Consider the following 27,707-nt stretch of genomic DNA (forward strand, 5'->3'; position numbering starts at 1 on the left):
AAACAATCAGAACAGTTATTGAATTGCATGCAAAAGCTTTTGTGTGAAATAGTATTTTTTTAGAGATCGATCGTTACCAAAGTTCTAAATCGAACTTACAGAAATATACCTAACGTCATCGCTAATTTTAATGCGAAAGGTATATAGAACGGTTAAAATCAGCCAAATAGGGTGCCATTTCCAAGGCACTAATAAAAAAAATCACTATCTCTTAGGAATTGCTTACATTACATGTATTTGTATACTGAGTAGGAAGGAAAGACTGTGGATGTGGAGGTGTGGAGGTGTGTTGGGATAGCGGTACCGGCGCTGCGCCGGCGCAGGGCCCGCGAGCGGCAGTCGCCGACCAACCACCGCGCAGCTAGGCAATGTCGTTCCGAATTTAAATTTTACTTTTTAAATTATTTATTTATTTATTTTTTACTTAGTGACTGCAAGTGCTTTCAATGAAAGTAAGTACTTACTTATATTTTCATGTGCTTTTTTCATAATTTCTTTCTCTCTCTTAGTTATATCAATATTTATTTTATATGAAGTGATACGTAAAATAATATAAAATAATCCACATCTAAATCAGAAACAAAGATTACCGTACAAACCTTTTCATGTTATGCTTAGAGGATACTGGATATACCTAACACATTATAATATAACACGGTTGTCGGAAGAGACTAAAAAGCTCATTTGGTCCAATATTATTAATCATACATAATGAAATTACTGAACAAAGTACATTAAAAACTACCTTACAATAAATTTCCGCTAGCCGGCCGGTGGGCTGACATTGCAACTTTACTTCCAACTTAGACACCTCGGGCATCGATTATCATTTATACACCCACCTGACACCCACACGCCTTAACTACCCAAACAAAAGGGTTGCGTGAAATGGGCAAATTATGGTTTAGTTCGGACTATTTCATGGTAATGTACGTGTTAGAGTGAGACATTCAAAACCTAATCTGAGTGCGTTGATAAAGTTTTTCAGGAAATTATAGGTTTTATTTTGTTTTATATCGTATACATGACATCCTCTTGTCCATACTCCGGTCTCTCAATATATCTGGTTTAGTAGCCGAGTGGTTCACTTCATATCTGTGTGGTCGCCGACAACGCATCCGTACGGATAACGTTGAATCGGATTGGTGTGATGTTACAGCCGGCGTTCCGCAGGGTGGTGTCCTTTCCCCTATCCTATTTTCCGTATTCATCAACACCCTTGTATCCGTCCTTAAGTATAGCTCTTACCACCTGTACGCTGATGACCTTCAGTTGTATGTTCCATGTGGTCCCGATGACGTCCTAGAGGCAATTAACAAGATGAGTGCCGATCTTGAAGCAGTCAAAACTTGGACAGCTCATTATGGTCTTCTTGTTAATCCCTCAAAGACGCAAGTTATGTTTGTGGGCAGCAGGTTTCACCTGGCCAGACTTGGACCGTTACCACCCGTTGTGTTCGATGGAATTAGCTTGTCATACTGTGACAATGTAAAAAATCTTGGTCTCCACATACAGAGCAATTTGTCTTGGGAGCTGCAGGTTTCTGAGGTCAGCCGTAAGATCTATGCATCCATGCATGGACTTAAACGCCTTCAGAACTTCCTGCCGTACTCGACCAAAGTTACGCTAGTCAACTCACTGTTGCTTCCAATTATTGATTATGCAGATGTGTGCTATCCCGATCTCACCGAAGAGCTACTTGATAAACTCGACCGTCTGCTCAACTTATGCATTCGCTATATTTTTGGCCTGCGTAAGTATGATCATGTCTCTGATTTTCGTAACAAACTCAAGTGGCTCAATATCCGTCACCGAAGGAATGCTCATATTCTATCTCTTGTTCATAGTATAGTCTACAATGCTTGTGCCCCATCCTACCTAACAGAACGCTTCACGTTCTTCGACTTTTCTGACCGTCCTCAACGGTCAAGTCGCAATCTTCTCTTTCGTACCCCAGAGCATAATGCGGCAGGGTATTCTGATTCTTTCGCTGTGACAGCGGTTCGCTTGTGGAACAAGTTACCACTGGATATAAGACAAACTAAGTCTATAGATCTTTTTAAATCTAAAGTTCGTCTCCACTACCTCCAAGAGCAGAACATTCTGCCTAACTGATCCCTATCTGTGTGATGATGATGATGATAGTAATTTTATGTATGTATTTATGTATGTATGTAATGTATTTATTTAGGTATCATGTGTATATTTATATTGTATAGATAGGTATATATTAAGACATTAATATTTCGGTTAAGTACTCAATATAAACCATCTTCTTTCCTCAAAGCATTAAGCACTACCAATCACTTTTTCAACATCACCAAAGGTTAACTGGTAGAAAATGCTGCTAGCATTAAGTTCGCCTTTGTACCAATTTACTTTGTGCAATAAAGAATTTAATAATAATATAATATAACCTACATGAATTACCGCGTAGACTAAATACTTCCATTTCATTATTTCCCAGTGGCTTATCTTTTAAAATAATTATTTTTTTCAGTTCATCATGAAAGAGCTTTACAAGACTGCGATACTATTAATAATTTATTTAGCATTAACAACCGCTTTAAAAAGCTACGATGACGAGGAAGCATCGATTGACAATGAACCTGAAAACATACTGGACGCTTTCATGCCTGAAGACAACAAGCACACGAGAACCATTCGCTCACTGAACAAGTACATAAGCGGCAAGAAACATGGTGAAAACTTTAGTAGCAGGAAAGCGAAAATCCTTTGGCCGTACCCAGCGGACTACAAGACGGAAAACGAAACTTTTGAACCGGATAGTATAGATCATAGCGTAAGCAACAGACAGAAGCGTCTACTCTGGTCGTACCCCCAGAGCCCCGTGGTGGACATGATGCTGCAGTCCCCCGCTCTGGGGTACGCTCCGCACAACCCCAACGACCCCTTCGACTACTTGAGGGACTCTTACCCCCTCCCCAAAGGTAAGTGGTTAGGTGATTATTAATTGTAGTTTAAACAGTAAAAATCTTAATGCTTTAAAAGATAATCTATAGAGGGTCATGGCCTAGGTTATTATTATTATGTATGATATTATATTGTTTATATTCATATAAATGAATAGGTTTCTCATTGTTATCATTTTGTACTTAATGACTTTTTTTTAAAGTGTTAATGACTGTAGGCAATTTAATTTTGTAGAATAAACTTCCGCAATGTTGCAATTAAGTTAGGTATTTTACATAACAATCATTTCACTAAAATGTTGTGTTAATTTCAGATGAAAATACCTAATATTCATTTAATCCATCTACGTTTTATTCTGATCGACTTTTAAATAACGATTCGCTGAATTAATTAATCAAATTATAATCATTCAAATTAATTCAATTAGGAGAAACATAACAAAACCGGAGCATTGACCAGCGCAGGATTACTTAATCGAAATGACAGTAAAAGTGAAAGGCTATTTTTGGCAACAGATTTTAGATATTGAAAGTGTGATTATGATAGGATCTGTATTTATATTTAAATTTATTTTTAAGTCTTGAGATAAGCTTTGTCTGAGAGCTTTACCTACTTTTGGGTTTCTTACTTTCTGGGATATAAAGAGTAGCATATTTTTTATACCTATACGGTATTTTTTTCTTACAATCTTATGCAGCTTTTCAGGCTGAAAATTAGAACAAACAAATAACTCAAAATCTTCCCACTGTTTAACACCCTACGACGAAAAGGGAGTTAATTCAAGTGTAATGTGTCCTTGTGTTTGTGTATGGTAGGGCGGCCGAATGGCGTAGTGGTTAGTGACCCTGACTACTGAGACGAAGGTCCCGGGTTCGATTCCCGGCTGGGGCATATATTTGTGTAAACACAGATATTTGTTCTCGGGTCTTGGATGTGCCCGTGAAATGGCAATAGGCCCGCCCCCTATTACATTGGGACTAACATAACACTCTGGCGAAAAGTGGGTGCAGCAATGCACCTCTGCCTACCCCGCAAGGGATCTGGCTGTCGTAGCTCCCAAGACGAACCGATTTTATGTTTTTTTTTTCAATCATGTTTTTTTAAAGTGCCTATGTGTCTACACATTTTCCCACTTCCCCAGGTGCCACGGACCCCCTAGACGAGTACGACTACATCATCGTGGGCGCCGGCTCCGCTGGGTCCGTCCTCGCCTCCCGCCTCACTGAAGACAAGCCTCGAGCCTCCGTCCTGCTACTGGAGGCCGGCCAGCCCGAGATGCTGCTGACCGACGTGCCCGCGCTCGTGCAGTACCTGCAGTTCACGGACTACGCCTGGCACTACTCCACGGAGCACCAGCCGGGAGTGTGTCTTGGTGAGTAATTATAGTCCTAGAGCAAGCAAGAGATAGATAGATAAAACATTTAGTATAGGATTAGATAGATACAGAATAGTTAAATATATAGGCGGAATGTGTGTGTTGAAGCAGACCAAGGGAGAAGCAACTCATCGCATACGTTTGCCCTTAGGGCCAAACCACAGATTTTGAGTTACGTAAAGTTATCTCCCATTAAGAGGAGGGTTGAGTATGTTTATTTATGCGTGTGCATCGCTAGCAAATGGATGAAAAGGTTGTAATTAATAAAATGAGATGCACAAAAAGAGGAAGTATTAACTTCATTATAAACATCCGACGCACCCTGGGCTGCCAGCGACTGACGCTAACTTTATGAATCATTTCACCACGCTGACAAATCCTAGACTGGCGTTGGTAGCGTTGGTCACACTGTCACCCAAGACGAGACGATGAATAAAATAATATTTTGGGTATTTAAGAGATGGCTCGGTTCAACCAGAGTAAATCATAATACTGTGGTTCACCATTCAAAAGTTGTGCATTGACAATGGAAGTGTGTCACTGTTGGATGTTGAGGTTAATTTTATTTTCTTTTTACTTTCATTCACTAATTAAAGCTTGTCAAGAGTTACCTTCCCTTTTTCGATTTCTTATGTTTTTATTTCTTCAACTGTATTGAGGACTCAATGAAGAGTTCGATGTATGTCATTGACATACATTTTTTTTCGTTGTGTACACTCACAAACAACTCAATACAAATAAGAACTTTCACTAATGGTAAAAAAAATAAACAGTCCAGTCATTATGTTTATTGAACCCACAAAAAGTACCACTCGGTAGCAATAACATGATTCATTGATTGACGTAGCACTTCTTATTATGTGTATTTATAGAACATAATTATATTTACTGTTAGGGTACTCTTAAAAAGTTATTCAGCTACAGTTATAAATGATATTTTTTATGACATGATTGTTAATGCGCAGGTTTATTATATTTGTATTTATCCAAATATCCATCAATAATTTACTGCTTTATATGTTTTATAATTACCGTATTACTCTGTACTCTTGCTTCGTTTTCCGACTTTGTACCGCTGTTTGGCAGGTATATATGTATTGGTACAGCAGGACGTTCTCTGGCTGATATGATCTAATAGTTCTTAACGTGTCAGTGACACTAGCTATAGATTAGGGTTTGTCACCATGGTTAAAGTATTATTGCCTAGTCAGAATAGCGTTTAGAAAAGGATTTATAATAAGCCGAACAACTATTTTTCTAGGACTTATGGAAATTCGCAAAATTGCACATAAATAAAATCATATCATCCATATCAAACAAGGAGGCTCATTTCATACACTTCCACCGATAATAATAATCACGAAATGTCCAGTTTTATACGCGAAAACACGCTTAATCATAACCATAACTTACATTTCCAGGCAGCGAGGAGCACCGCTGCTTCTGGCCGCGCGGCAAGGCGGTGGGCGGCACCAGCGTCACCAACTACATGGTGTACACGCGGGGGCGCCCCGCCGACTGGGACCGCATCGCGCAGGACGGCAACTATGGCTGGTGAGTCTACTATACAGGGTGTTGCAAGGCGGTGGGCGACACAGGCGTCACCTGTAGGCATAGCACAGGAGGGGCTTAGATGCTGTAAATGTAGGTTCCAGCTTAGTATTCCCTTTTTAACCGACTTCAAAAAAAGGAGGAGGTTCACCGATTACTCCGCCGTTTATGAACCGATTTTGAAAATTCTTTTTTTGTTGTATTGGGTTGAGCTCCCAGGTGGTCCCATTTTTTTTCAGAATTTTATCTCACCCCCAAGTGTGGGTAAAGGGGTAAAAACAGGGTATGAATTTCCATTTTGGGCACATGTCAACCGATTCTAATGAAATTAAGAACGTAAATATAGTTCTTATAACAAAAAAAATATGATGGTGACCTTGAGCTGATCTGATTGGCTGAACTCCTCAACGGTATATAGCAACTACTTCGTGTTTAGGCTTGAATGATTCGTATTGATTAGTAGGACTTTTTGGTATTATTTGCACCTTACTTTTGATTGAAAATTATTGCAAATAAACTAAAAACTATAAAATAAAATAATAATTAAAAAAATTAAAAAACCGACTTCAAAAAACCACTAAAATGTAAGAAATAATTTAAGGTTTACACAAATTCTACTCGTATGTGACAGTACAAATATACCTAAGCAGGAACTGTTCTTTTTTGAAGTTGGTGCCATATTTCTTCAGATTACTTTGTCACCGCACCAACATGAAAAAAGAACAGTTCCTGCTTAGGTATATTTGTTCTGTCACATACGAGTAGAATTTGTGTAAACCTTAAATTATTTCTTACATTTTAGTGGTTTTTTGAAGTCGGTTTTTTAATTTTTGCAACACTCTGTACACAAATTGAAAAACCAACAAACGAGAGTTGTCAACCAATTGGTAGGTTACGTTAACGTACGTTTAATGAAATGAGACTAGGGTGACTTTTACCTGGTTTTTTCACCGCCCGAGAGGGGAAAACTAACTGCAAATACCTACGTATGTAATGGGTGGTAGTGAAGCCACTGCAGCTGTGCTATGCAAATTCGCGTGTACATTTCATTGCTCATGTGATGAGAAAATACGGTTCCTGTACCACAAGTACAGTGTTCCAGTATTTAAGTGCAGCAGATATAAAATACATAAATAGATACTCACATATAGGTAATATTAAAGTGATTTTCCGCGAATTTCCAAAAATCTGAGTGAGTGTGCAGTATATTGAATTCCTTGAACCATTTTTCAATTACCTGTAATAACATTTTAAAACCCCCATAATATATCTTTCTGAGAATATTTATATTCGTAGCTACTTAAGCGGTATAAAATATGTACCACATGTCCACGAAACCATAATATTTATGATTTGTAGGTATATTTTATCTACGAATACATAATTATGTATTGTATTTTATACCATTCTTCACGTTTCAATAACAATTCGTAACTAACTATTTGAGAATAACGATATATCCATTCACATGTACTCGTAAATGGTATAATTTCAATAATTTGGTTTGATTATCTTATGATAGTAGGTTATGAATACAACGCACATAATGTATGATGTTGTTTTAGGCCGCGCGGTAACAAAACCGTTTTAAATGAAATTAGCACCTTTACTGAGTATTTTCCTTCCAGAACCAAAATCACCCTTTGTATGGAAATTGAGTATGAAGAATAAAATATATGCTTTAATTGCAAAATCGTACTGCATCGTAATAAAACTGCTCAATAGATCCTAAAATGCGATCTTTGTAATAATATTTATATGTATGTCCTTCGCCTAAAATGGCGATGCAGTTCGGAATCTAACACGGAAATTAGAAAAATGTGTTACGAAAATAGGTGCCTAATTTTGAAGGAAAATTGAAACGTGAATTCCCGCTATGATTAGTTAGGTGTAGCTAGTAGTACCCACTAGTAGTAGCTGGTTTATTATAAATGGTTTATTGCTACTTTTCAGGTCATACAGTGATGTTCTTCAATATTACATGAAGTCTGAAAGAGCTGAACTGAAAAAGTATAAAAAGGCGCCTTACCGAGGCAGGGACGGCGAGCTCACGGTCGAAAATGTACCATTTAAGTAAGTTTCAATTTTGCACTTTATTACCTATTAATGTCCCATCCAGACAGCAGTCCACAAGTATTGTAGCGTGTGGTTGGGGGATATTTTAATATTTTATGTGGGATATATGTATAGGTAATATTATATTATATTTTATTCGTATTTATGAAAAACCATTTAGTAACCCAAGCCCGCGTTCTTTGTGCAAAACAGTAAGTACATAAGTACTCATGAGTGAATGCTGTAGTTGGGTACTTCGTTACTTCATAAAAATCTGAAATGTATTTTATACAGTCATATGCAAATTTTAAACGTATGAATACCTTATAGCAATTAATAGTGAAACAGTTAAAACAACGTCTATCTATAGACCTGATCAAAATTCACCAAAATTACGGAGCGATCACCGGATGGCTGATCTATTATTACTCGCTCATCGGTATCGACCGCTTTCTCACTAAACTCGAGCAGAGCTTATTCAAGAACCTCGTCACAACACTCCGTGCACGTTTGCTCTGGTAAGGAGGTCATTTAAACGTATATTTTATGCATTTCAGAACCGGGCTCGTCGAAGCATTTCTGTCTGCGGGCAGGAAATTGGGGCATCCCACAGTCGATTACAATAGCCCCGACGAACTCGGCTTCGGATACGTACAAACTACCACCGACAAAGGCCACAGGATGAGTTCAGCCAGAGCGTTCCTGCATCCTCACAAGAGAAGGAAGAACTTGCATATTCTCACCGGCAGCCGCGTCACCAAAGTTTTGATTGAACCTCAAAGCAAAAGAGCATATGCCGTCGACTACGTCAGGAATGGCAAGAAGCGCCGAGTGCGATGCCGCCGAGAGGTCATCCTGTCCGCGGGACCGGTCGCCTCGCCGCAGCTACTGATGCTGTCCGGTGTGGGACCGCAACAGCACTTAGAGTCACTCGGTATCCCTGTAGTCAAAGATCTACCAGTAGGTAAAACATTGTATGACCACATAGCTTTTCCGGGAGTAATATTCCGACTGAACACAACCAACGCTAGTCTTCTAGAACCCAAAGTCGCTACATTCCCCAACTTAATGCAATGGCTGCAATTTGGAGATGGCTTGCTCACATCACCTGGTGGTATTGAAGGAATCGGTTACATCAAAACCAAAACATCTAGTCAACCTGCATCTATTCCTGATCTAGAACTTATTAGTTTGGGTTCGTCTCTAAACGTTGACTCTGGAGGCGCCTTCCCGAGGAGTTGGGGTATTTCACAAAACACCTACAACAGCGCTTATTCGTCTCTAAACGGTTTAGACACTTGGTCCGCGGTTGCGATGTTGCTACATCCGAAGTCTAAGGGTTTCATGGAGTTGCGTGACTCGAACCCATATTCGCCACCGAAGCTTTACGGAAACTACTTAACAGATCCATCAGATATGGCAACATTGAAGGAGGGAATACAGTACATAATAAAATTGGCTGAATCGGATTCGTTTAGGAAGTACAATCCGAAGCTGCATCTGGCTCAGTTTCCGACGTGTGCGACGCACGCACCGGGGTCGGACAGCTACTGGGAGTGTGCGGTGCGGACGATGATGGTGTCTTTGCATCATCAGATCGGGACATGCAGGATGGGTCCGCCGGGGGACCCCGCGGCGGTGGTGGACCCGGAGCTGCGCGTGTACGGGGTCGAGGGGCTGCGCGTCGTGGACTCCAGCGTCATCCCTCGCACCATCTCGGCGCACACAAACGCTCCAGCCATCATGATCGGTGAGAAGGCTGCTGATCTCATCAAGAAGACTTGGGCAAATGCTGTTAGAAGTTAAGCTATTTATTTTATTTCATGATATTTTTAGGTATACGCTAAGTTATTTATTATTATTATTATACTGAAATAAATTTTGAGAGACTGAGTATGTTTGTAAGTTATTTAGACCACACCTCATCCCATTTTGTATTTTTTTGCTGTTTTTTTTTTCAATGTTTAATTTGCACTTTTAATACTGAAATTTTGTAGGTATTCAACATTGAATGGAAAAATAAAAATAGTTTTGTTGCAAGATATGGAAATGATAATGTTAAAAACGGTGTTACAACTTGCAAGCTTGAAATGAATGTCTCGTGGCAATGTCCTGTTGCTAAGCGATGTTGTAATTTTCCCGCCGAGAGGAGACTGTTACAAACTACTTTCAGCATGCCATTACTTTGTTCCTTTCAGTTGTTATTAAGTTTAAGGGTATACAGGGTGAAATTTCATCAGTGATTTACCCGTAACCGACCTACGAGCAACAAAAAAGGCTAAACCTGACAACTCCATGAATAAATATGTGGGGACGCCTACGTTGGCGCGTAGACGTAGTGAGCGTCGTGACGCGGCCTACGGCGTGACGCTGGACGCGACCTACGCCTACCCGGGCTTAATAAGTACTTGTAAGTACTTATTAATTCCATTGATGACTCTGATAGAATACCTACTGATTCTTGAAAGCATAGTAGTTATGCATCAATGATTCAAATCAAATCATAAAATTATCTCAAACAAATCAAACTAAAACGCTATTGAGCTTCAGAGTGGTAATAAAATTATTATGGACCAAACGTATTGAATTAGGAGTACTTAAGTTACTTCATTTCCTTTTACAGCTTCTTTTCGTTTACGGCGGCCGGGCGGTGGTCGCTGTTGGTCGATAATCAGATAAACTCGTTCAGTAAACCTTCACCATAAAAAGAGGTGCTATAATAATGAATTTTGTATACCTACTGGGCCGAAAAGTGACTCAGGAAGTCATTCTGATCAACTTCAATTTTACAACTTTACACAAAAAAAACTACGGTGAACAGTTTTTTTTTTATCGTATCCCCTTCCTATAATATATGAGAGACGGTTAATTGGTTAAGGTTCAAATGCATTTTTTTTTTTAACTATTAGTGGTTGTAAGTGGTTAAAGTACCAAACCGATATTTTTATCTCAATCTTCAACGTATATTATAACTCCTATCTGATAACTTCGAATGTTAATGGAAGCCACGAAGGGTACTAGTAAGGGTACTAGACGGTGTTTATAGATAATTTCATTTGTTGCGAGCCCCAATGGTGAAGGGTTTTGGTCGCTGGACCCGAATTTCAATTTACTCAGCGGCTGTATACTGTGGAACGAAGCTCTTTGATTTTATTGCTCGATTTCTAGCGCTCAAAAGAATCTATAAGCTTGGAATCATTTCTTGTTGCTCTCCCAATGACCGTACTATGAAAAATAAACGTAACACAAGATTCTCAATATATCCTCCAATTTATACTTTTAAATGTTAACATGATGAATACTTATTTCTTTATTTATTTAAAGAAACACCAAATAAAGACTTTAAAATGTTCTAATTACACAATAGGCGACCTCTTTCAGGCAACCTTTGGTTATTATGAGAGGGAAATGCTACTTTTAAGGTCCAAGCCTCCTCGCGCTTAGCACTGATCTGGGTCACGTCGGCTACAGATATTTCTACATTTTTAATAGTGAAAGCGGCTGAAATTACACCTTTTTCATTGTTACTCGCAAGATGAATGGTTATGAAAGGGATCCAGCTGCGTCACGTGGCCTGAATAATAAAATTAGCGAACCGGCGCCATTAGGTTAGGCCTGTTTGTTACACGGACGTGAAAGGTTAACCAACAATGAGTTGGCCGTATAATCGACCCCCACCTTCATGTTAGGCGGTGATTAGGGGATTTAATTTAAAAAGCTCGCCGTAATGCATTCCCAAAGATCGCTTAATTTGTTATTGGAGAGGAAAAGCGATCGTGAATATTAATTGAGAACAAAGTTGTTTGGAAGTTAACCCGTGGACCCATTTTCGTGATCTATTGTTTTTTTTTTACACATAACCAAAGGTTCCATTCGTTACTCTCCTATATGTATAGGAGAAAGTATGCTATAAAGTATAGAAACTACAGAGTACCTAACTGTTACTAAATTCTTACCAGATTCATGGTAAAATGCCAAATGCTTACTTGAAAGTTTTTGAAAAGTAGGAAGTTACTTTTATTCCTCAAAATTTATAAGTAAAAATTATTAGGTACTTTTAGTAACTACTTTTTTCTTAAATTCTAATAAGGAGAAAATATAAAATAAATTTCACTTAATTAATAAAATATAAGAAATCATAAACATTTATGATAAGCAAATATTTTTTTGCATTCAGAGCGTTTCATTAGAAACGAAATCGAGTAGCAGTAGTGCCACCCCGACGGTCTGAAATTCTGAATGGAGGGCGCGCAGTCGCCTGTGCTCCGCCGGGCGCGCGAACGTGAGTCCTCCACCGCCCTCCCCTCAACAAGTGGCGCGCAATCCAAATTCAAACATAAAAAGAACGCAGTCTTCGCCAAAAAAGAAGAAAAAAGTGACGCGCCGTGAATGCAAAAAAAGTTCTAATATGGAACGAATAAAAAATAAAATTCAAAATCGGAGCGACTGCTGTTGAATTAAGTTAGTAAAAGTAAACTGTTCGTTACGTTTGACTTTAAATTAAATTGTGTTTTAAAATTAATTAGCATCTGTCAGTGAACCCGTTCTTTGTTCTGATTGGTTGTCGGTATCTGTAGCGATGTGCGTGTTCAGTAATTTGCGAATTAAGCTCGCGTGCTGAATTAGGAGGTATTATGAAATTTGGTGGAAACTCCATAACGGAACCGGAGCCGGGCGTGACGTTAACTAATTTAAGTTAGCATTCTACGGACAAAAAAGGTGAATTTTTCAGCAGTTTTTACAGTGACTTTTTAGAGATATTCAATAAGCATACCTATTTAGGTACTTGTGGTATTAAAGAACTGGACATAAGTCACAAGACTTGTATCTGAATGAAGTGGACCCATTAGGTATATCCGATAGAATATACGTACTAATAAATTCTTTAAGTTATTAAAAATCTTCTATATCTGAAGTTCAAAAAGGAATATTCAGTTAGTTTCCAATATTATAAGAATAGCGCAGTCACTACCTACTAGCACCTATGATTCCGCCAAGGTGCGGAAAGTTAAATATAAATTATGATAGTTCAACTGGAACATACCATAAAGCGAAAGAGCCTTAAAATATCATCCTATATACATAATATATGGCTCCATTATGTTAAAAACTTTAAGGACCCGTAAACCTAAAATAAGTAGGTAGTAATGGGTCACTCTTTTACCTATATGATAATATTCACAGAATATTATATAAGTAACCAAGGTTTAAACCTAGCATCTTTCGCACTCTGTGCACCTATTCATGAAATGTTAACCCGAGGTTTATTATGAAATGAAATAGAATCTGTAATGAATCAATTTGTAAGTAAATTGGAATAAAATACTGTCAAGATTGAACTTTATTTACAAGATTCTTCCTATATAGACTGGTGTTTTTTTATATCCCATAACGAAAAAAAACAGCGGTAATGAATTTGGCATGTTTGTAGCCAATCGGACTGAATCATTCAATGAGGACGTATGAAAGTTAGTTACATAAGTTGAAGCCTAAACTTCTCTCATACAATTTTCAGGTCTTAAATCTTACAAATTAAACATACACATTACATTGTTTTTTCTACACATTTACGATATCTATATAAAAACCCCGAAAGGAAATGAAACACTGTGCTAAGCTTACGTTTATACAATCGCAGTCTATCATAGGCACAATGGGTCAATCTCATTGTATTTCTTCTTCCATAAATCCAAGGCACAAAGGTAAAGGCGAGAGGTTCTAATGTTTACCGGAAAATTACCGAGATACACTTCGCACGCGAATTTAAGCTGCAATCTTTATGTAAAGTTATGAAAACAGGTGATTAAATCCTATCTACAGTAGCTTGTATTTATAGTTATAATGATGTTATGTGATAAAATTTTATAACGTCTATATGTATATGGTAGACGTGATTTCAAGTGGAGAAAACGAATAAGTATGCTATAGTTAAACTCTTGAGCACGTAAACCTATACAAAGCTAATGAAAATCTAAAGTTTATCTACAATAAACTAAACACAAAGTAGGTTCATACGTAGATATGACAAACATAAATAACTCTAAACGATGATGCTCCTTGGCAGTGAAATATCGTCAACCTCCGCATGTTTTTTGTAAACAACGCGACGTAATATCTGTCACGATTTCTCAAGTTTTTGCACCTTATGGGACAAGGGAATAAAATGTATGCATATCTTATAGCGGCCACGAGGGCTGGAGCGTCGGAAATGGAGCTCTGTTTTATAGACCAATCTGCTCAACACAAATTTTTTTAGAAAATCTTGTTTGTTTATCTTTTTTTCTTGCTTTTTTTTTTAGTAAAACGTCACTATTTAAAAACCCAACATCAGTTTTCAATTTTATACGGAAGGTAAGAATTATGAGTTGGATAAAAAAAAACTCAAAAAACCAAGCTCAGCACAATCAGAAATGAAACTTTATAAATATTGCTCAAGTTTTATAGGTATAAACCATCTGGAGAGCGCAGAGAACTGGAATTATGAAAGTTTTGTTTCCCCGTTTTCCATTAAGTAGAGGTATAATGCTCCAAGCCAAGCAATAAGAAACCAGTGAAATCCGATTATGGGACCAGGTAATTTATTAAACGGAACATGAAATATTTTTGTTGTCTAGTTTGGACTATAAAAATGTGTCAAAGTGTAAAAATTCAGGTTTTGTTTTGTGGATCTCTTTTATAATTATCGACATGTTAGAAGTTATTACTATCGTACAAATTATTTGTAAACTGTACTAATGACTCTGCTGTGTACAAGTTTACTGTGCATTCTCCTTGTAAATGCTTGCGAAATATGCACCGTAGGTCATCTAGATATTTTAACACCACAATGGGAGCTATAAACATAAAGTCAACCCGAAAATATAAAACTTAAAACTGTCGTGAGGATGCACATTTCGCTGAAGTATAAAAGTTATGTTAGTTTATCCTCTCAGTGCTTCAGCGAATATTTTTTTGTGTTAGTAGTTAATACATAAAGTATGGTTTTTGTACAAGTACCTAGTTTAAAAAAGTATGCATTCATTTGGGTAATTGTGTAGAATTTTAAGTGGCTAGACTTTTAAGCAAAAACCACTTTAATTCTATCCTCTTACAAGATTTGTAACCAATAATTACGGGACGTTGTGTCTGCCCTTTGTCCCACGGGGGGTCATAGGACGCCAAGAAGAAGAAGAAGAAGTTACGGGACAGCTTAGAGTCTTAGACGGAAGAAATATTTAGGAAAAAGATTTTTTCCATCGCAGGCGTTTCAGTTATATGTATATTCGTACAAGTAATTAAAGAATACAAAGGAAGATACTGTGAACTAAGGGATAAGTTATAGCATTCCCAAAATATGTTATGTAGTTAGGTATGAATGAAACAAGTCTTTATCTTGGTACTTGAGGAATTTTGTAGGTGTGTAGCAAACTAGCGAACAATAAAAGTGCATATAAAATTTTGGGTTCCGCTCATCTTGCATAATCTTTATTGACCAAAACTTATTTCGCATAACTCGTATGGTCTAAACTTTTTTGGCCGAACCATCACTTTGCCAAGACTTATGTGGCATAAGGCTCGTTTCGTCTAAAACTCTTTAGGCACAATCTTTAAACACCTAAGTTTCGTTTGCTCAAATTTATGTTCGTCTATACCTATGTATAATCTTGTTTCTCCTAATGTTATCTTAATAAATAATATACTAAGTATGTAGTAAATGTACAAATTGTGGTATTTTTCTCATACATCCCGAAAATCACGATATTGTATGATCAAAAAATCGAAAGTTAACGACCAATATAATTATTACAAACCCCATGAGATCGAAACCTATAAATAGGTGCGACGACGAGCAAAGCGAGGAGGAGCGTGTTAGCCACATGTTCATCAAAACCAAAGCGGAGCGTTTTACAAACAGCGGAAACAATACAAGGCACCAGTTTGCGCTATGTAGGGAGACGCTCCGTCAAAGTTAAAGCCAAACGAATATTATTACTTTGTATAAACCTATGCCATAGCATTATTAGGCTATTCAAGATTTGGCCATACCATTATTAGGCTAAACAATGTTATGCGAAATAACTTTTTACTAAACGAGATTTATGCCATACGATTTTCGGCGTAACGAGACTTTGACCAAACGTTACTATGCAATACGAGATTAGGCAAATAAATCTTATGCCAAAAAAGGTAGAACCTAAAATTTTATTTAAGCACTTAAGTAAGTTTAGTAGATTTTTGGACCTATAGTCCAATTTAACTTTCGTTTACAAAACATAGTTACCACTTCAGTGCGTTTCTTTACTTCAGTACCCAAATAATGTTTAAATTCAGCGGTGGGTTATTCTCATAAAACCTGAAGAACCGCCGCAATTTTCCCACCTGCCCTTTTATTGCCGAGCCGATTTAACGTTGAATCATTTTGTCCCTGTCCTTTATGGTTTGTAATAATGTGTCGTTTGTTGTCCGCGTGTCTGTACGTGGCGCATTACGGCGAGACTCCAAGAGCCTCGTAAACTAAGAGTTACGGGAACGCTGTATCGCCCATACTAGACGGAGATAAATTGAAATTGCCCACGTCATCTTCGTGTCGAGATTAATATTTCGCACGCATTGATTTAAAAGCCGAAAGCGCTACGCCTAACCAACTATTCGCTATTCAACATAACATAATAGGTATTTTTATTTACTGTTCTCAGTTTAAGAAAATAAACTATCATATAGTACTGTTAGATTATTTCCATCCAAATACAAATTGCCCCTTATAAACGGAAAAAAATAATTAACAATAATTATAATACCCGGTTTTTACAGTCAAAAATTTCATGACCGATGGTAAATTTTATGACACAAGGTCAACGTCAGGCGGCAATCCGAGTTAGGACCCGAATTTTATACTTCCAATTGTAAAGGATCAATCAATGTTGGCAATAAAACATTTTGCCGGTTCATTCAAATTTAGAACAGTTAAAACGATAAGGTCACAACTCACAACTCGTAATATGGAATTAATTCAAAATTGAAAAGTTAATTTCTATTTACTTAATTTAATATTATTCCTTGCTGGTGGTATATGTAAGTATAATCTGCTTTAAATACAAAAGTACTATGACGTCTGCCTATAGCCATAGAGCTTCGTGACTTGCATCCAGAAGATGATTTATATTATCGCATAAACCAACATTTCGGCATAAAGGATTTAGCACTTAACCGTTCCAAAAAGCTGAAATGTAACTGTAATGTGTAAAAAAAATGTGCTCCCGTTTTTTTTTTGAGATAGCTATCAGTATAAGTACGAACAATTCACCAACCTGTACACGTGGTCAATGGCCGCTCCGTCTTCCGAGAAGAGTTCTTCTTGCCAGGCCTGGCGTTATATTTACTTGATAAAAAACACACACAGCTCACTATGCAAATAGTCTTGTTAAAATGTAAAAGTTCACCAATCACAATTGTTAATATCTATTCTATATTATGAAATATAATCACAAATATTTTTATTTTGTGTAAAAAAGTAATGTCTTGTGTCTACAACTTATAATTATAATACTGTGAATGGAGTTGGCTTTTGCTTTGCAGTTAACTTGCTTAACACTTTCAGTTCAGTGGTCAGTCTATTCGAAGTCTGCTATTCCAACGGACAGACATTTGGAAATAAAAACGGAAACAAGTTGGACGTATAAAAAGTGTGGCAGCCAGTGAATATAGTTCGAATGCGAAAATGCACTTACTTGAACACCATTCCGTTATAGTGAATGCAGCTTCATACAACACGTGTCTTTCTATTTTCAGAAAAGAAAGCACGTTTCGATATTAATAGAAAGATAACAACGAATCACTGGATATTGGATACTTGGATATCTATTTCTTTTCTAAACCGAATATGAGGATACAATTATACCACCGCAATTATTTCAGCGGTGTTTTCTGTACATTTTTTCTTTGATATTTTGTCGTAAAATATATATTCGTATTTTTGTTACACCTATTGACTCATAATACTTATAAAATAATGTCAAACATAATATTACACTATTCGTTAGTCGTGAAAACAGGCACAACTTTTCAGTGAAATGTCAACATAACAGAAAACAAATTGAATAAAATCTCAAATTCTGCAGGTAGTTATTACTTTTAACAACACTAAAAAGCAATTAGTCAAAAAGTTCGGCGACGATAATGTATTATTGCTGTCGTCACCAGTTCACCACCCGAGCTGCGTGGAATTACTGCAAACTGTGTAATTAGAGGTAGTGTCTACAGTCTAATTAGAGCTTCCACAACTACCGTCATTACAGTGATTCCGTATCTGGTTAGAATATGTTGGTAAATATAAAATGTATTTATCTCTCCATGTGTATCTGGTGTCTATAAATTCAACTAAGATTGTACCTACCTATGATTATTGATTAAAAATAGATTTGTAGAAAACAATAAGGTTGCCCGCACCCGACCGACTTTTTGTAGGGCAGATAATCGGGCTGATATTTTTGACCGACTTTTTGTAGGACACACAATTATTTGTACGTTAAATTTTGCTCCTACATAAAATCGGTGACCGACTGTCATAGTGGAATGAAACTACCGAATATGTTGGATGCCGATTTATTAGGCCGGGGTCTCCTATTTACTCCGTAGGTCGCGTCAAGTGTCACCGCCGTAGGCCGCGTCACGATTCTCACTACATCTACGCGCCAACGTCGGCGTGTGAGGGAGACCGCATCAGTACATTTCTATAGTGAGCATTGTGACGCGGCCTACGGCGTGACGCTGGACGCGAACTACGGCGTAAATAGGAGACCCCGGCCTTACTGACTGAGGTAGCTACAACTTATGCTTAGCTATGTGTATCTTTATGTAGGTATACTATACATGTACATACAGCGCACATAGTCATGTTGCAGGTGCATCCTAAAGCTTTTAAATATTTTCAGTTAAACGTAATATATTAAATACAATCCATATTCGTATCTTTAACCGTACACAAGAGCTTAATGTAATTCATTGGCGCAATGCCAGGCAGGAGGTGTTGCATGTTGCAGGAGCATTTAATTACATTCTAAAAGAAAAAAAACACCTGTATTTTTTTCAACAGAAAATAGTTGGCAGTTGCCAGTCATACTCAAAGAACGTACACACAAAAGGAACATTTTAGAGCATTTTAAAGGTGCCTTTATAAATTACTTTATGTATAAGATGACCTACCTACTTACCTGAAAAAATATAACATAAATAATATTGATCAATTTAATTAAATAACTTATGTTTCTGGGCCCGTCTTTGCGGTTTCTCTGAGACGTGGAGTGCGACCGACTGTGTGAGCTTTACGACCGAAGAGGAAAACTTTTTACAGCCGCGTGGAGCCCCGCGCTGGAGCCTCGGGGGCGGTCACCAAGTGGAACATCATTATTTGTGGAAACCTTTACCCGCCTGAAATCGCTTAGTTCAGGTTTAAGGTGCAAATGGGCGACAGAAGATATGAAGTTGCAGTAGACTATTTTTACGTTACGGTCATAATAATATGTGCTGTGACCATACGTCATGTCAGTTTCCATGATTCATTTCGTCGACGACACTTCTAAAAATAATAAAAACCATAATATAGGTTTAGGTACATCCTCAAGAATTCCATCTGACTTATCCAAAACTAAAAAGATAAGGAAACTTTATTTCCAATCTTGTTAGTTTTCTAACTTGTTCCAAGTATCCCCCTAGGTTTTAAACGTAATTACGTTTTGGCTGTTACATCCTATTTTGTAGAGTTTGTACACAGTGGTTTAGTATGCAAAACACGGCGTTATGATTCTATCTTTACCAACCGCTTTTACAATAGCGCGATTACGTGTTTTAACACAAACGATCACTTATCTTTATTAGGCAAATTGACGTGTCAAACAATTTCTAAGCCCGATATTTATGTTGTTAAAATTACGTTACATAAATAAGTTTAGAATCGATCATAAGTAGGTGTGCTTAGGTACACGATAATTTTTGTAAGTCTATCAATGTATGAATTTGCTCATGAATAATACGGTATAAAGACAGCATTAGAAAACCGAAGGGGGTGACTAGAGGGTCATAAGTCATACAAAAACAATTATGGTCTGAGTTACTCCCTTTTGGGGTGCCACTTCCACTACTCCATGTACGCATCCATTACATAACCTTTTATTTCATTCCAGATGGTCCATCCGACAGACACCCCTGCAGACTAGCTCCAGTCGCCGGCAGTGCATAGTGCAAGTGTGGCGTACATAGTGCGAGATCGCGAGTGATGCGTGTCAGTTGATGACCGCAGCTCGAGATGGGGTCGCGCGCGGCGAGGGGACGCCTCCTGTCCATTCTGTTCAGCACGCTGCTCCTTGGCAGGGCCATTGCTGGTAAGTCTTCTAAATGAACAAATTGTGGGCTTAAATATAAATACAATACAAGTACTTTGCAAGACGGTTATTTTTCCCGGAATTTTTATCAGGGCAGGTTCGGTAAAAGTGAAAAAGTATGAAACTGACAAGATCGCCACTGGCCTGCTTTATTTCTTTGTGAATTTGTTGAAACAGAGTTTAGTTTATAAATGAAGTACGGTGGCCTGCGCCTAAAAGTATACAGGCGGAGTTTTTAAAATAGCGATCCCTGATGATGGAGGGACCAGCTACATCTGTTATAAATCCGTGTTGTGTGTGATATGTGTAGCAGTGGTGTTTATGTGGATGTGCTTGAGCAGCATGTGAGCTTGAGATCGCTATTTTAAAAACTCCGCCTGTATACTTTTAGGCGTAGAACACCGCGCGCCGTACCTACATATTGATAAATAAGTTACTTTCCACTGTGTTATTACTAAAAATCAACAAATACTAAAATCAATGATACTGGAGTTAAAGTATAGCAGCGCTGTACTGCCTATGATTGTACAACTTAAGCAAGGCTAGCTTATGTAGCCTACGTAACTTGTTGTGAAAAATATAACCTTGAACCACACGTTGTAGGTAAATTCCTGAATTTTTAGTCAAGCAATCTACTTACGAGGCGTAAGCTTCCAGCTGTTGGTCGGGACGGCTTACGATGGCTTAGAGTTGAAATGAGAAAGCAAGACGCGTTTTCGAGCGTACCTTAACAAAAACAAATAGGAACATAAGCAGGATATCAAACTTTACGGTTTCAGCACTGGAAGAAATAGCTATAGCCAAAAGGCAATATCATATGGCCCATTAAATTATAATAAACTGTGAATGTTGCGTGACAAAGCGCATTATTGTTAACATGGTGGCAAAATTCCTCTTTTATGCGTAATAATTTTGAGAAAGCCCAAGTAATTAATTAAAATTACAGAAATTATAAGCATTCTGAGATTATTTATTATTGCAGAAGTGTGTTTGTTTATTCTTATTTTATATTTTTATGTACTTATGTTGTATGTATGCAGCAGGACGCAACAAATGAAGACTTTTGCCTGTAGGCTTAAGCATGAAGGCTTATAATATGGATTATTCAGAAGAATACATGGGCAGTTTCCTCACTGCACCCAAACCCACTATAATGCGCCGTAGCATTCATGGCTGCGATTTCTAATTTTCCTTTGTTCTTCACTTTCAACGGTATTGCTTACGGCACAGAGAGCCGATATTAAAGTTTGTTTGGAACAAACTATCGGGGTAGACGGCCTCGATTAGCTGCGCGCCTCATTTTGTCCAAATTACCGAACGCCGCCGTCGCCGGAGTGCGCGGGGGGTGCAGCGGGGTGCGGGGGGCGGGGGTGCACCGGAAGCGGATGTTCACCGAAATATCAGTCTAATCAATAAGGTTATTTTATTATACCACCTGCTTCGAGAAGGTAGTATGTGTGTAGGAAAGTATTCCAAAAATGCTACGATGTGTTTGTGAAACAGCCGTATTTGTACTTTAATTTTTACGGATCTATATAGTCGCAATGTGAATGTCATTACTTCTTCAATAGAAATCGTTTTAGTCTCATATTTCACTTAAAAAATCTATACACGTTCACCAAAGATACCTCGACTGACATATCTCAATTGTACGTACATATACGACAGGAAAGTTCTAAAAATTCTAGTTCAGCTAGCAATATTACGCTTACAAATAGCTCAGCCATACACTAATTGGCCTTTATTTTTTAAACAAGACGTTCCTTCACAAATTGACGTGGGCGTTCCGATGCTTCCCGGTATCAACCTACAACCTCCTCGTAATTGGAAATGAAATCATCACATACATTATTTATAAGCCCAAACATTACAGATTTATTTTTAAACACTCGGTGATTCTCATTTGTTATTTTCGTCTGAAGATCCAGAATTGACATTTGAAAGCTACATAAGTAACGAATTCGTGAATAATAAATACAATTAAATGTCCCTGATATTGATCTATCCATGATTCTTCGATAAAAATCGTTTGTCGGCCACATAAATTCAGGAATACATAACTGTGACTATAATTCTGATTCTGTGCCACGTATAATTCAGCCATGAATATAGTGGTGTGTGTAGGCAGGATAAGCAATTAAAGTCCCAAGTGCACAATAACGAAAGTAAAGTTTATTGCACAAAGTACACACACAAAAGTCTTTTAGAAAGAAGCAAGAAGGAGTAGAAAGTACCTATAGTAGAAGAAATTCCCCATTAAGAGTAAATACTTAAAACCATACTCCTTTTAACATAAACACTCAGAATACACTGCAATACAATTCAAATGTTCCATTCAAAGGTTGTCTGGCAGAGATCGCTTTAAGTGATAAGACTGTCTTTTGTACCCTAATTAATTTACAACTTGTTAATTTTATTATTATTTTTTTGCTGTAAGTAAGTACAAATAAAGAGTATTCTATCTATCTAAAGTCATTAGTTTCACAGTGAACTTTCGGATGATTGTGAGGTGAAAGAGCAGAGCTAATGCCATGTGTCCTACAGCTTTGTTCGCCGCTCACAGGGAATTGCTCTCCCGCGGCACACCGGTCATTAGCGCTGGCATTCCAACCGGGATGACGGAAAATCATTGTGTTACGAATAGTTACGATCTATGCTGTGAATTGGTGACAGGTTTAAGCGTGGATAGATACCAGAGTTGTGTTATGAAGCTATTCTGCGATGATAAGAAATACATGATACATTCCCAGCAGTGCTGTGCAATTGTGCATTGCACGTGGACCAATGAATATGTATGATTGGTGGATAATTATCAAACGCTAACTTCATCACGACCCATTCCGTCCCCACTGCTGGGGCACGGGTCTCCTTCCAATGAAGGAAGGGTTTTAGGCCTAGTCCAACGTCAATGTCAACGTCAAACGCTAACTATAGCAACAAATTAATTTTCTAATAAATTAAAAGGTCGAGAACCTAAGTAAGAAACCAAAGACTGACAAACAAGTAAAGAGTAATCGTCTCCGAACTAGGTCATAAATTATTACTGTTACAGATTAAATTGTCTAAAGAAATATACGGTCTAACCAGTACCTACACGTTAACTCGTCAGGTTAAAATAGCTATTTCAGTACAAATATCGTTTGATCTTTCGTTTTCAGGAAACAAGGACGAAATTTACGTGTCAACATGTAAATGCAATCGTCACGCACCGCCAAGTTCGGGAATTATTTCTGCATTAATGAAGAACGATTTGAAATTCATTTTCTGTTTATGTATATGAGTATAATAGAAGTAGGTACATATGTATATAAACCTTTGTCTTTGTCTGTTTATAGAACCAGACACAAGATATTTTAGTACTTATGTTTAAAAATATGTATCAGATAATTATTTAAACTAAATATAGTTTTCTTATTTTTAAAAGGATATAGTTGTGAAGTTGAATATCTCTATAGGTATCCCTGGATTCCCGCTGAAATATGACGGTTTTTAACTACGTTCCTTAACTTAAATACCTACTTATGAACAGTATAAATGATTGCCGGAGTAGAGTCTATCTATTTCGCAAAATCACCCTCTTACCTAAAACAATTGATAAAGTGCTGCAATATTTCAAAAAGTCTTCTTTAAACATCTCCGGTTGACTGATACAGTCGCTTTTTATTCATCTTCATAATAAAGCTGTGGGTTGGTCGGTGGCATGCAGTTTGATCATTTTGCTCACGTAGCGCGACAGTAGTGAGGCCAATCACGGCGGACAAACGAACAGAACCGATCGCCCTGTATCACTGATACAGCTGAGTAAAAACACAAATAAAACTAAGTAAGTTCCCAAGAAAATAAGTAAGTACCTAAGTACAAAAAGATTTTCTTGTAGATTTGATAAGAATACGTATTTTGCGCTCCCTGTATCCATGGCGTAGATATTCACACATACTCATTGCATCAGTTACTAATAGGTACTATGATCCCCTTGAAATAAATTTCAAGTTAACTAATAAAATCATGAGGAATTAATTAACAATACCTAGTCAACAATATTGTGACTCCAAATCGATTTACCCAAAATAACATATTAGGTATCTACTTACTAACACTATCAACTAGAAATTCAAGGTAACATAAATAGCGGGACACACAGCCTAATTACAGGTTTACAATGAAGGCAGCGGCGGTCGAATTTCGTACAAATCAGCTGCTGTAGAGTGCTATTAGAGGTTGCGACAATAGCCCCGCACGCGATGGAGTCGTAATGTTATTGTGACTCCATGTCGGTATTTATACCCCAGTCATGTTTAACAATTAACCGCATATAGCTCCACATTTTAAATGTATTTCTATATGCAAGAAAAACATTATGAAACCCATATAAACTTAGATTATTTGCCAACCATTTGTGGCGCCGACAAAAACAGCTTTATAAATAATAAATGCATGAAAAAGCCGTTGTATTTTTTTATGGAGAGTACGCTACCCTGCACATGCAAACGACTTCCTTCATACATAACAGGTGGCATATTGTGGCATACCATACCGGCACTGTTTGTACCAAGTATTTATAGGCTAAATAGAGTGGTAACAACACGTATATACTTAAAAAGGGTGTTGCATATATACAAAAGTACCTATAATAAGCTGAAAAGGTGTAGGTAATACGAATTTGAAAAGTCGCAAAATAATAATTCCTACGAACAAACATACCGAAGCAGAAGCAATATTTTTTTCGCAAAATTTCAAAAGTGGTACTGCAAAATTTGTGAAGAATGACGAGCGCTGACTGCACCCTCTTTTGGCTTACAACTTAAAATTCACGGTAAAAACACCCTGTACTAGATATTCCAGCTTATCTATCATAAAAATGAACATATTAAGTACCTACCATAACCATATCTATTTGACAATGTTTTTCAGTAATAGAGAGTGGCGTTTCCGTCGTATAAAAATAATATTCGTTGTGAAGGAGTCTAACGAGTGAGGGAAACGTGCATTAAATTATTCTGAAGTTAACGTTATTAGCGGCGCGGCTATTAAATTTTCTTTTTGAGCGAGTTAATATCAAGCTAGCCGCTGGAAGCTAACACTTTCTAAACTTTCGCGCTGCAGATTTATTTTAGCAGCTGAAGTAATAATTAAGTAAGATTATAAAGTTTCTTTGAGACCGTAAAATGGTGATCTAAATTTTTCTTTTTATATGTACTTTTAGTTATATCATTGCAGTAATCTCTGCTCTACTTTTAGTTGCTAGATGTGGTTTTAGTGGTTAGACAAAAAACTCATTTAAGTATTTAGATATTCTTTTGAATAATTTATTAATTAATACAAACATTTTCACGCATAATTTATTATCAAACATTGTCCGTGTTGAATATGAATGACCACGGCAAATTAAATATTTCAATTAATTATGTTACAGGAATAAACGCTGACTACATCACATTACATATTATTATAGGTACTCACCTACTACCTCGTTATCTGAATTAGAGAAAATACTTCCCGACAGCTGCTGCTAACGTATATAAAATCTGGCTCCCACGGGGTAACCGTCCTGTCCAATCATAACTTAGTACAGTTCAGAACCTAGCCACTGCGGCTGCGGCATTGTGGAAATGGAGGAAACTTTCGTGTAGTCAAATAATAAATCAAACGTATGTATTCTAGTAATGTTCCACAGTCTATTCCATTCTTTTGATTTTAAGTGCCGTCTAGATCGTAAAAAGTACTGTGTCGCCTTTGACTAAGTCCTAAGGGACACATAAAGAGATACAGCATGTACTCAGTCGTGATAAAATCGTTGGATATACAGTTAGGGATCTGGCGGATGGGAGATTTACAGCAGATGTCGTCTCGACGGGCGAGCGAGGTTCACAAGGTCTCACTGCCGCCTCTACCGTGTTCGCGATATAGCTGACGATTGTTCGTAGGCAGTTGGACAGTGGACACGCAAAGAAAAGTTATTCACTGAGTTTAAAATATAGGGGTGTCCTTGTCTATATATGTTTGTATAGGTAGGGTACTTATTTCTTACCATATTATGTTTATTACTTGTTCATACTAATGTCTGAAGTAAATCATAATACTTACCCTCGTGGTATTTTTTACTAAAACGTATTTTTCAGTGAGAACATTTTTTTTTTCATCTTTTTCTCCCACCTGTCTGAAGATATTCGCATAAAAACCGGGCGTTTTTTGGATGCTTCAAGAGCAACTTGACAATGATATTCGGGACAAAACCTTTGAATAAAAGGCGTGAATGAATAAAGAGAAGGAATAAGAGCCTCCGAAAGTATTTAAACTTCAGTCTTTGTTCTGCGAGGGCCGGGCTGTTGCGGACTTTCATGGGATTTTAACGATGAAGATGCTCGGCACTTCGGCTTAAATATGCAAATCCACGTTCATATTCGTTCGCTCTGCAATCTACATTAAGACAGAAATAGAGGGAGCGAAAACAATTGCGAAAAACGATTTCGAAATTTCATATACAGTTTCAAAATTTTCCACTGTAAACAGCTTTTACATGTCTTTATGCCTTACAATAAAAAGCTCTGCGATTAGTAGCTATAGTACAAATTACTTTAACGTTTGTTGGGTAAATTTTCCAAGTTGTAAGTGTTTGGTTCGGCAAGATGTCAACAGCAACACCTTAATCGAGATACGATCGCGAGGTCACGTTTAATGAAATTGCCGTTCAGTTGTTTGCTTCGCTAATAGAGCTCCATGTTTATACAGTTTTCTTCCTATTATGAACGGAACATTATTAAAGTTATTTTGTAACCATGTCGATTTTCGGTCGCTTCTGGAATATTTTTAGTTTACTAAGAAAAACATTCCCTTATAGAAAAAAACTGCCTGCGCTTTTATACCTTGCCAAAATATCACATCAAGGAATTTGAATGCTTTTTAAAATGTTATTGGTTAGATAAAATGCTCTTTTAGTAGGTCTGAGTTACAATGTACATCGATATTATGACGCTGACTGTACACAATACTTACCTAGGTATAAGTCTATTCCGTAGTAAGATTTTTCTTGTATTTCCCCAGCTGCTCGGGACATGCAAATTCACATTGTCTGAGAACACGGCGGGAAGCGTTATTTTTTTCATCTCTGTTATAGTGTTCTACAGTATTCATTCAAGCAATACGAGTAGAATTATGTTTTGTGATAACATTTCTGCGGCCACTGACCCGTTTTGGGCGTAACTTTTCTATGAGCAGTCATTTGTTTTTCTTTTCTAAAACTGAAATTTGACAAATTTGAAAGTAATCGAGGGACCATGATTAATAAATTTTTATACAAACTCAATTGTTGTTGGAGATATAAGTTTAATGTGTTTGCCTGTGTATCTGTCTATAACAAACCCAAAATAGGAGATTCTTGCTACTAAACATAGAAAATTCAACTACAATGTAATAATTGATGTATCGAGGTGTCCTAC

General features: G+C 37.4%; 2 protein-coding genes across 2 annotated transcripts in view; both read left to right on the forward strand.

Annotated features, from left to right (window-relative positions):
* The first annotated feature begins 311 nt into the window (after window positions 1-311).
* On the forward strand, window positions 312-9,809 carry LOC105383257 (glucose dehydrogenase [FAD, quinone]). The gene is made up of 6 exons (XM_038118935.2): window positions 312-452; window positions 2,501-2,951; window positions 4,076-4,306; window positions 5,731-5,863; window positions 7,814-7,933; window positions 8,473-9,809. The coding sequence occupies exons 1-6, from the start codon at window positions 447-449 to the stop codon at window positions 9,719-9,721; spliced, it is 2,190 nt and encodes a 729-aa protein (XP_037974863.2). The 5' UTR covers window positions 312-446; the 3' UTR covers window positions 9,722-9,809.
* Window positions 9,810-12,186: 2,377 nt separating this feature from the next.
* Window positions 12,187-27,707, forward strand: part of LOC105383288 — a 57,916-nt gene continuing 42,395 nt past the window's right edge. The window contains exons 1-2 of the mRNA XM_048624573.1: window positions 12,187-12,634; window positions 20,074-20,271. Of these exons, the coding sequence (XP_048480530.1) occupies window positions 20,196-20,271 (76 nt within the window). The 5' untranslated portion in view covers window positions 12,187-12,634; window positions 20,074-20,195. The remainder of the gene's footprint in view (window positions 12,635-20,073; window positions 20,272-27,707) is intronic.

This window comes from Plutella xylostella, chromosome 12, assembly GCF_932276165.1.
Source record: "Plutella xylostella chromosome 12, ilPluXylo3.1, whole genome shotgun sequence".
NCBI lineage: Eukaryota > Metazoa > Arthropoda > Insecta > Lepidoptera > Plutellidae > Plutella > Plutella xylostella.

Coding starts and splice junctions, on each gene's coding strand:
- LOC105383257 (XM_038118935.2), top strand. Junction 2,952..4,075: donor CTCTTACCCCCTCCCCAAAG/GTAAGTGGTTAG, acceptor CCACTTCCCCAG/GTGCCACGGACCCCCTAGAC. Junction 7,934..8,472: donor GTCGAAAATGTACCATTTAA/GTAAGTTTCAAT, acceptor TATGCATTTCAG/AACCGGGCTCGTCGAAGCAT.